This window comes from Stegodyphus dumicola, chromosome 11, assembly GCF_044657685.1.
Source record: "Stegodyphus dumicola isolate Sdum_Otavi_A_Nest chromosome 11, ASM4465768v1".
In the NCBI taxonomy this organism is placed as follows: domain Eukaryota; kingdom Metazoa; phylum Arthropoda; class Arachnida; order Araneae; family Eresidae; genus Stegodyphus; species Stegodyphus dumicola.
The window spans coordinates 54,484,040-54,494,373 of NC_140778.1; the positions used below are offsets into that span (position 1 = coordinate 54,484,040).

Consider the following 10,334-nt stretch of genomic DNA (forward strand, 5'->3'; position numbering starts at 1 on the left):
AACGAAAACAATAGTCCTTCAGGGACAAAGCCCCTTTGGATTAAATGTCAAACTTAAACAGATAATAAATCCACAAAATAAAAATGCAAGTTCCAGGTCTCTTTTCCTATACTGTGGTGGGTTTTTAAATTTGACTCTATTGTTTTCAGCATTTTCTAGATTATTTTTGTTTTATTTTCTAATATTTAAAATTTATTTCACTTAAAGATAGATTTTTAAAATTTTAAATTTATTTTTTAAAATTTATTTCCAGCTTTTCAAGGGATCGATTATCTCCATAATCATGAGCAATTTAATAACACAAATTATCAACTTATATCACAGCCTTCACAAATGCTGATGAAATTAATTAAAATTAATTACAATTTGGTTGCAAGATGAATCTAAAGGTTGTTTTTGCAAACAAAACTGAAATTTACATAGAGAATTTGCAACTATTGATGAAATTAATTACATTCCTTTTACCAAAAAATTACTTTATAGAACATTTTAAATGCATATAAGGAAGCAATTTAATTATACATTAGTTATCAACTTACATCAGAGCCTTCACAAATAGATGGTATTTCATTGCAAAATGAGGCTAAAGGCTGTTCTTGCAAACAAACCTGAAATGTACACAAAGAATTTGTAAATGCTGATGAAATTAATTACATTCCTTTTACCCCCCCCCCAAAAAAAAAAAAGTTAATAGAAACATTTTGTATAAGCAAGCAATTTAATAATACACTAATTATCTACTTACATGAGATCCTTCACAAATAGATGGCATTTTATCACAAGATGAAGTTGAAGCTTGTTCTTGCAAACAAACCTGAAATATATATATAAGAAATTTAGAAATACAGATAATATAAACTACATTCATTTTAAGAAATAATTATTTTACATAACATTTTATAGTTCATAAATAGATAATAAATTGTTAACACTCAAAATTCAAAAATAATTCCATAGCACAACAGCCAGATATAGTACAGCTGTTTAGCAACCATAAGACAAACAATTTCATATTTCAGAAATTGTATAAAAATTCATTAATATATGTAAAACATATGACATTTAATAGCTGCTCAAATGAAAACATAGAATAGATTCTTTACTAGCAGCTGTTATTTAATCAGAAGGTAATGCTAAATGTTGTTGCAAACACACCTGAGATGTACTGTAATGTACACATTTGCAACCACTGGTGAAATGAAATAAAGTGCATGATTATGAAGATGGAAACATTTAAAAAAAACATAGTACAGTTTACGAATAGATGTTAAAAAACTATTAAATTTTTTTAGAAGTGCAAAATGGCAATTTACATCAGATACTTCGGCAGCAAAATTTATTTTTCCAAAATATGAAGCTGAAGGTTGTGGCAAATGAACCTAAAAGAAATTATAATATATGAAATATGTGGAAGTGAAAGAAATTATAAACTCTGATCGGATAAAAATAAATACAAATAATCATTACCATTTTCAAAGTAACTCAACTTATAAAAAAGCATAAATACATTGGACTGTTCATAGCATTTATACTTCTTAAACATAAGTAAATATTACGTTAATATATTTTTAAATTTTAGAAACAGTGTTAATACTTTTTAGAAAAAGTTTATAATACTAAATATTTAATAACTGTTCAAATGAAGACTTACAACAGATGGTTCAGCAACAGAAATCGCTTCAGTTGATAAAGGTAAACTGTGCAGCAAGCCACCCTGAAGATGCAAAAATTATGAAACACATATAAGTAAGGATACCTGAAAATGCTGATAAATAAAATATACTTAATGTAATTTTAATAATAAATAATATAAATAATCCTAATAAGTTTTGTAAATCTTTAAATAAAAAATAACAACAACATTCAGACAAGACATATAAGACATTAAAATATAAATTTAAATCAATGTATTATAACTATATTATTGTATTACTCAAGATTAAAGTTATTAATTTCAATATTATTTCTTTTACTTACTCCATAAATATTTCTCTCTATTTATCTGGAATTTAAAATTAAGCAAAAAAGCAACTTTAGTTTAATACAAATTTTGATTTAAATTTTTTTGACCTTAAAGGCAATCAGATACCGGTTTCTTTCTTTTAGGAGCAAATTTGAAGAAACCAGACCCATGTATGACCGTCCTCGAAAAACTACAAAAGCTTTATCCAAAAACTACATCAAATTGAGGTTTTACACTTAATTTTCAATATATGATTATAATAACAAAGTACATACTTAATTATATATATAACAACAGCAAAATTTTAATTTTTTAATCTAATCTTAGGGACTGTAATTACAGCTTTATCACATAATGCCTTAATTTCAATATTTTGATTCTTTTATAAAGCAATTTAGTCCATTTGTAATAAAAACATATTTTTTTATGAAAAACCATAAAAATAAAAAACACATACATTACAAAAATTGGATGTAACTGAACGGTGCTTTGGTAAACCAATGCCTTTTAGACGCTGTGGGGTCAACAGTTATGGGGGATTAGGCACATTGAAAAGAGTTGGCACAGCATTGGGCTTGAGTTTTTTACACCCATCTTGCCTAGAGCATTCAAATTGATTTTCTTCAAAATGTACCTGCATATTTAACAAAAGCATGCATGAAATTTAACATTAAAATCAAAAGCACTAGTATTAAATTACAGTTACATATATTATAATAATTTAAGAATGTAATTTTCTGATAAATTAAATTTTTTTTTTATGAAAATAGAACAAAATTTTTAAAAAGTAATCATGTTTGTAAAACTACTTAAAACATATTTCCTGCTCACACACTAAAAATAAATTTAAAGTACCTATAGTTAAAAATACAACATTAAGATTTACTACTACAATAAAGGATAATAATGGGATCAAAACGATTCATCGAATATTTAAATTAATATTTAACTTCTTAAAAATGTCTAAAAATACAGAATATATTTATCTTACTAGAAAGAAAAAACAAAATCATTTATTATTTGGATCATACCATCCAGTTTTTAACATTGGCGCCAACTATCCGATTTGGCGACAATACATCAGAATCAAAACATAGAATGCTACTTTAAATCACCAATCGTACAGTAAAATTAAAGAAAAGAAAAAGGCACATCACATTTCTAACTGAGCACAAAGTTTACATGAAATGTATGATACAAATTTTACAAACGGTATAAACTTTTCACGATAACAAAAGAAACAACATGAAACAACGATATTTTACTGCACAAACACATACACATTCCGCAGTTGATTTTGTACTTATAAAATCAGTTGATCGTCAATAAGTGACAGTTAAATGAAAATAAATATTTTAAAGTACCAAGAAGAGTAATTTTTCTAACATTCTATGGAAAAATACGAAGCTGAACTTACCTCACAAAGATACGCTCCTGGGCCCGGGATCCATTGATCTCGACGAGAATTAACTATCCATTTTCTTCGTCTTTCTTCATTTCTAGGGAAACGAAACATCCTAAAGTTATTTTTAGACTGATTCGCACAATTTGGTGCAGCACAACCACCCATTTTTCTGAAAATTAGGTCGAAATCGATCCACAAATATGTCAAGAAATCAGTGCTAATCCAATAGCGAATACCAACAAGTTAGCTTCAAAATGGATGATGATTCAGCTCCCCTTTATAGTAGCCTTAGCTGGAAGAGTCCAAGATTTGTAGGTGTGGTACGTGAAAGTAGGGATGAGCTAAGAGGAGAAAGGAAAAGGGATTTTGAGTATAGGGAATTTCAGTCGTTTCGGAAATGAGCGCCTACTATGAACCGGCTACTGCTTTGTGAGTAAGTGTAGTGATGATTCAGCTCCCCTTTATAGTAGCCTTAGTTGATAGTGTGACGCTACATAGGGCGGGAATTCTTCCTCGGACAGTGATTGGTTAAGGCATTTCCTGTACCGACGGCAAAATCGTTGCGTGCTCGCAGATAAAATCGTACGAGAAAGTCGGCCGATAAAATCGGTACGTGTAGACGGGCCTTTACTCTCCTCAAATACGAAATTGTCCCCCTTTCTATATACTTTTCCTTCGCACCTATGCTTGATTTTTCGCTAATCGGTGCAGAAAGACTTAGCGGGTGCACAACAAGACTTCTGTCTACTTTGTCTGTCTGTCTGTCCAAAGAAACACAATACATGTTCTTTGACCTAACACCGTCAACTTATCCATTTGAACTTATCCTTATCCTTTTCAATGCTGTTTGAGAACATAAAGCGCTTTGTACTGTATTACATTCGGTTCTTATCACAATAGATCATGGCGCTTTTTGTGTGTGAGCTTTGTAAAATGTCGTTTGGATAAATGTGTGAACAACCGGCCGCTTGAAATGGTCTTGAGGTCAAAAGCTGATGGCAAAGAAATCATTCAAGAAAATCAATAAGTGGTAAATCATTCTACAGCACGTAAAATATCACAACGGCTTCTATTGTACGCTATGAATATTTCTTGTTAATATTGTTCCTGTTAGTTGTAAAATTGTTTAATATCTTTTTTGTGTAATTTGAAGCAATCTATGAATAAACTAAGCATCATGAGTGCTAGGCTGAGAAATAATGCTAATGCCAAATGTAACAAATGTATTTTTCGAGAAATATGTACCTGAAACTCATGCCATGTGTATATTGCCCTAGATGTGTCTTCTGTACAATATGTATTAGTGTTTTATATCAGATGTGTATGCACCAACTACTTTGCTTAAATTTGAGCATTCCACGTTCGATCCTGAAATTGTAACATCTCCCAGAATGCCATCAATAAGTGATTAATTCTTGATTATATATCCACTGCAACCTTCTCAGTTTTTCCAATAGATTCGAATATGAAATATCTTGGAAAATGTTGTGTGGAGAAAGAAACTTATTAAAAGCACTCAAATTACCCAACAGAAAAAACTCATGTATGTGAGGTAGGTAAACACCATTTAGACTGGTGTGTGAATAAAAGCAACATTTGCTTGTTAATGCAAAATGTGATGTAATCACAATGTGAGCTACATAAAGAATCATTTGCTGATAACTGTAGTTTCAATGTCCATATTCTTGTTCACACTAGAGAGAAACCTTGTGTATGCTGTGTGTAGCAAGTGATCTAGACTGAAGAGTTATTTAAGCAATCATACACTTATTCTCACCGAAAACAAACCTTGTCTGTAAGATATGTAGCAAATTATTTAGACAGTATGTTTCTTTACACTAACGTCTGCAAATACATACAAGAGAAAAAAGTAATATGTAAGAATTGATTTAGACGAAAGAGTACTTTAAACAGGAATATGCTTATTCATGCAGGAAAGAAACTTCACGTGTCTGAAGTATGTAATGTGTCATTTAGTCAAAAAAGTAACTTAAACAATCACATACGTATTCCCACTAGAGAGAAACATCATGTGTGTGAGGTATGTAACAAGCCATTTATTCGGAAAAGTCGTTTAAAAACTCATATGCGTATTCACACAGGAGAGAAACCTCATGTGTGTGAGGTTTGCAATAAGTCATTTTCTGAAAAAGGGAATTTAAAATCCCATATGCTTACCCATACAGAACAGAAACCTCATGTGTGTCAGGTATGTAACGAGTCATTCTTTCAAAAGAGATATTTAAACAAACATATACTTATTCACATAGGAGAGAAACTTCATGTGTGTGAGATTTGTAATAAGTCATTTACTCTAAAAGGTAATTTAAACAAACATGTGCTTATTCACACTGGTGAGAAACCTCATGTTTGTGAGGTATGTAATGTGTCATTTACTCGAAAACAACATTTAAACACACATATACTTATTCACACAGGAGAGAAACCTCATGTGTGTGAGATATGTAATAAGTCATTTAATCAAAGCAATATTTTAAAAACCCATATGCTAATTCACACGGGAGAGAAACCTCATGCTTGTGAGGTATGTAAGAAGTCATTTACAAAGAAAAAAGATTTAAAAATCCATATGCGTATTCACGCTGGAGTGAAACCTCATGTGTGTGATGTATGTAGCAAGTCATTTGTTCAAAAAGGGCATTTACAGAGCCATATGCTTATTCACACAGGAGAAAAACCTCATGTGTGTGTGATATGTAATAAGTCATTTGCTGAAAAAAGGAATTTAAACGCTCATAAACTTATTCACACAGAAGAGAAACCTCATGTGTGTGAGATATGTAATAGGTCATTTAATCAAAAAATTATTTTAAAAAACCATATGTGTATTCACACTGGAGAGAAACCTCATGTGTGTGATGTATGTAACAAGTCATTTGTTCAGAAAGGGAATTTAAAGAGCCATAGGCTTATTCACACAGGAGAAAAACCGGCTCATTTCGGAAAACCTCATGTGTGTGTGATATGTAATAAGTCATTTGCTGAAAAAAGGAATTTAAACAATCATATGCTTATTCACACAGGAGAGAAACCTCATGTTTGTGAGGTATGTAATAGGTCATTTACTCTGAAACATCATTTAAACAGACATATGCTTATTCACACATGACAGAAACTTCATGTTTGTGAGGTATGTAATAAGTCATTTACTTGAAAATCTAAATTGAAAAAGCATGTACTTATCACACCAGAGAGAAATTACATGTGTAACAGTTAACTTGGATGACAGAAAAATTGAAAGATGCGTGTCTACAAATAATGGAAGATTAGCGTCTTTTGTGGAAAAGTTCGATTATTAAGAACCTTTACTTATCTGAACAGTAATGGCTTGTCCATGCTTTAAAGGAATGTCTTTGTATGAGTAGTCTTTAACTTGTCATTTCATCTCAGTTCTTAATAAATCATTTATTTGTTTCCACATGAGAAAAACCATGTTTGTAAGATAAGTCACAAGTAATTTTAAAGTATTGTTGATTTTTAAATCAACATTTTCTGATCCTTAATATTAATTAGTAATAAAAGGTTTAAAACAGTATATTCAAACAGCAAAAAGTTAGAGACTAATTATACTGTTCTGAATTGGGAAATTTTATGGATATCGTATTCATCCCGTGCATCTAATGTCATGTGAATTGTTTGAAAACTTGAGAAGTTGAATATTTTCATTTGAATGGAAATTTCAGTCACATTTTGTATTATAATCCAATTCGAATTACATTTTTGGGAACAGCTTTAGTATTGGTCCTTTTGGCGATTTTTTGATTTGGCGACAAACTTCGGTCGCCAATGTATACCCGGCTTTGAAGATCGGAAAAAAATGGCGGATTGTGAACAAAAACATTGTCTCTGAAAACATGGTTTTCGCGAATGCAAAAACCACGTTTTGAATACACAATTTAAGCTAAAAATTCAAAACGAAAACAAAAAATTTGATAGCAAAACCATAAAGTTTTTAACCAAAATTATTTGACAAGAGTACATGTACGCAGCGATATGTTTTAACTTAAAAAAAAAAAAAAAAAAAAAAAAAAAAAACATCTATGAATTTCACAGTTTAGGTAACAAACGAATTTACGAACTACGCACACCTCACTTTAATAAATTAACATAACAACTATAAATTTCAAAAAATACCATGTACACAGCATCCTGTTTCAACTTAAAAAACATCTACGAATTGCACAATTTAGGCAAATGAACTATGCACACCTCACTTTAATAAATTAACATAACAACAATAAATTTCAAAGAATACCATGTACACAGCGTCCTGTTTCAACATAAAAATCATCTACGAATTGCAATTTAGATGGTACGCACTAATCAACAAAATAAGTAATATAAGTTTCAAACAATTCCAAAAAACATCAATAACTCTACATTCTACAAAATAAAAACAAGAATAAAATAAGATGCACTAACCGTGAATTAATCCTTTTTCGACCAGCAGAAATACCAATTTCATACCACCATTAACATGCCGCCATGTAATCTCTATCGTATTTATATGACAGCCAGACATGCTATCCAGAAAATTCATACTATGGTTCACAAATAAATAAAATAACAAATAATCACAAATCCCTACTTCTATTATGCACAGCCACTAAAAATAATCTCCCAGACCCTCTTTCCACACCTCTAAATACCCACAGCCCCTCAACAGGATGTCCACAACGATATTTCCTTTTGCCGAACTTCGATTCAACAACTTCCACCATTTTATCTTTCCCTCCTAGCTTCTCAGCGAAAGATTTTTCAACGTCAACAGGGTTGCCATACAACACACAATCGCGCCAAAAACCAGTGCAGAACATGTATTGCCCCATTTGGTGAAATTAGGGCGTATATCAGAGTTGTACCAGAAATCAAATTAAATTACAATGAGCAAGTTTTGTAGCAGCGTTAGAAATACTTTTTATGATTAAATTTTGTAAATGGTAAAAATATTAAGAAGTGTATATTTTTTAATCCCTCAATTTATTACAAGTAATTAATGATAATAATTTAAAAGCTAAAATATCATAATGAGTAAATTTTGTACCAATGGTAATAATACAACAATCATGATTTCTGTGAAGAATTTGAACAGTCATTGGAATCCACTAGTGGTGGAGTGATAAGCCACTGAACAGTGATCGTTCAGGCTGGCTGTATGGAAGTTTTTGTGGTTTTCCGTACATGTAATGTGAATCTGAGCCAGTTTCTCTTAAAAAGTACTTTATGAAGGCATCCTTCTTAATTCTCTCTTATGTTCTTATTTCTTAATTCTAAATCTTACTTCTGAAGTGAAGAAGTGTTGCATCTATAGGTCGAAAAATATCGTCAATATGTTTGCAAAATCCTGTTCAGTTTTGGACAGCATTTAAATAAAATAAATAATTTGTATATGATGCAAACAAAAATACATTACACTATTTCATGTAGTGAATAATTAATCAGGGCACAAAGTATAATGTAACGTTCTTTATTTTGTAACCAGAGTTATTTTATGCTGGGATCTTTACTATCAATTTCCTCCATCCATTTTCCCATCAGAATCCAAATCATGTTTTTAGTTTGTAAAACAAACCGTGTTTTGTCTTTCGAGGCCACGTTACTAGGTTGCTAGATAAGATAAGATTTGTAGTCTTCAGTCTTGCATTGTAATTGCTGATAGTTGAATTCCATGCCGGTTAAGTTTTTAACCAACTTTGCATTAAATTGATTTGTGTACCTTTGGCTACAAATTTATTTGAATTTAAATTTTACATTTGAACTTAATTGTTATCATAAGTTATCTTGCCACAAGTGGTTGACTGAGTCATAAGCACAGAGTGTGCCTTCTGTTCTGTACATCTAAACTTTATAATGGAATAAAAGTATATCTTAATTTAATAAGAATATATCTAAACTTTATAATAATAACATTTAAAGACATTGAAATCAGTATCTAAGTGCTTGCCATGTAGTCCAATTTTTATATATAAATTGTACTCTTACTTTACTCGTAAGAGTTTTTATTACAAAAAAATTCAGATTTCTGTTAGATAAAATGTTTAAGTAATGTAGAAAATTGGCATAAAATTTAAAATAAAAAGTCGACTGTTATGTCAACATACTATTAATAAAAGTAATAATACTCAGTGAAGGTTATTCATATACAGCTTACAATCTTACTTCTGAAGTGAAGAAGTGTTGCATCTATAGGTCGAAAAATATCGTCAATATGTTTGCAAAATCCTGTTCAGTTTTGGACAGCATTTAAATAAAATAAATAATTTGTATATGATGCAAACAAAAATGCATTACACTATTTCATGTAGTGAATAATTAATCAGGGCACAAAGTATAATGTAACGTGTTTTCGTGGTTGTTAGATTTACAAAATTTGAGAACAGTAAATTATAAGCAATATATTCCATAATCTAAGCAACATTATATTTGGGAGCACTTCCGCAGAGAACCCGGTAAATGAATACATCGCCAACTTTGGCGATAATAGTTCAAACCTGGTAACCTATCAGATTCATCCTATTCGCTTGTTTGAAGGTTGCAACCATTCCTCTTGAGTTCATTTTGTTGAATTATCACTGTCATTGTTCGCATTTGGAGATTTATATTCTTCTTCTCTTATTTATTATTATTTTTCTGATTTTCCACATTATTTTTTCTGAATTTTTTAACAACGAATAGATAGAAATACTTTCGTATAATTAAAGAAGTTTCCTTCGATAGATGCCGGTTCTCGACTCCAATTTTTATGGCGTAAAATTTTATTAAGATACTATATTGTGATTGCTTTTCTAACAATAACCTTTCCGAGGATGACAGGTGTGACATAAATAACTGATTAAATGGAAATAAAAAATATTATTGATTATCTAAGATGACAGAGTAGTTTGATGCATCCCCATGGTCATCAAAATTAGCAAACCACTGCTGGTGTAAGGAATACAGTTCAAA

At 30.5% G+C, this 10,334-nt stretch overlaps 2 protein-coding genes across 2 annotated transcripts; one reads left to right on the forward strand and one right to left on the reverse strand.

The window, feature by feature from the left end:
• Positions 1-1,510: 1,510 nt before the first annotated feature.
• LOC146993999 (THAP domain-containing protein 2-like) lies at positions 1,511-3,615 on the reverse strand. The gene is made up of 3 exons (XM_085826701.1): positions 3,381-3,615; positions 2,421-2,597; positions 1,511-1,714 (listed from the first exon to the last, which is right to left on the reverse strand). The coding sequence occupies exons 1-2, from the start codon at positions 3,531-3,533 to the stop codon at positions 2,493-2,495; spliced, it is 258 nt and encodes an 85-aa protein (XP_085682827.1). The 5' UTR covers positions 3,534-3,615; the 3' UTR covers positions 1,511-1,714; positions 2,421-2,492.
• Positions 3,616-3,931: 316 nt separating this feature from the next.
• Positions 3,932-7,467, forward strand: LOC118179420 (uncharacterized). The gene has a single exon (XM_035348591.2). It carries the CDS (start codon positions 5,287-5,289, stop codon positions 6,496-6,498), a length of 1,212 nt encoding a protein of 403 aa, XP_035204482.1. The 5' UTR covers positions 3,932-5,286; the 3' UTR covers positions 6,499-7,467.
• The last annotated feature ends 2,867 nt before the right edge of the window (positions 7,468-10,334 follow it).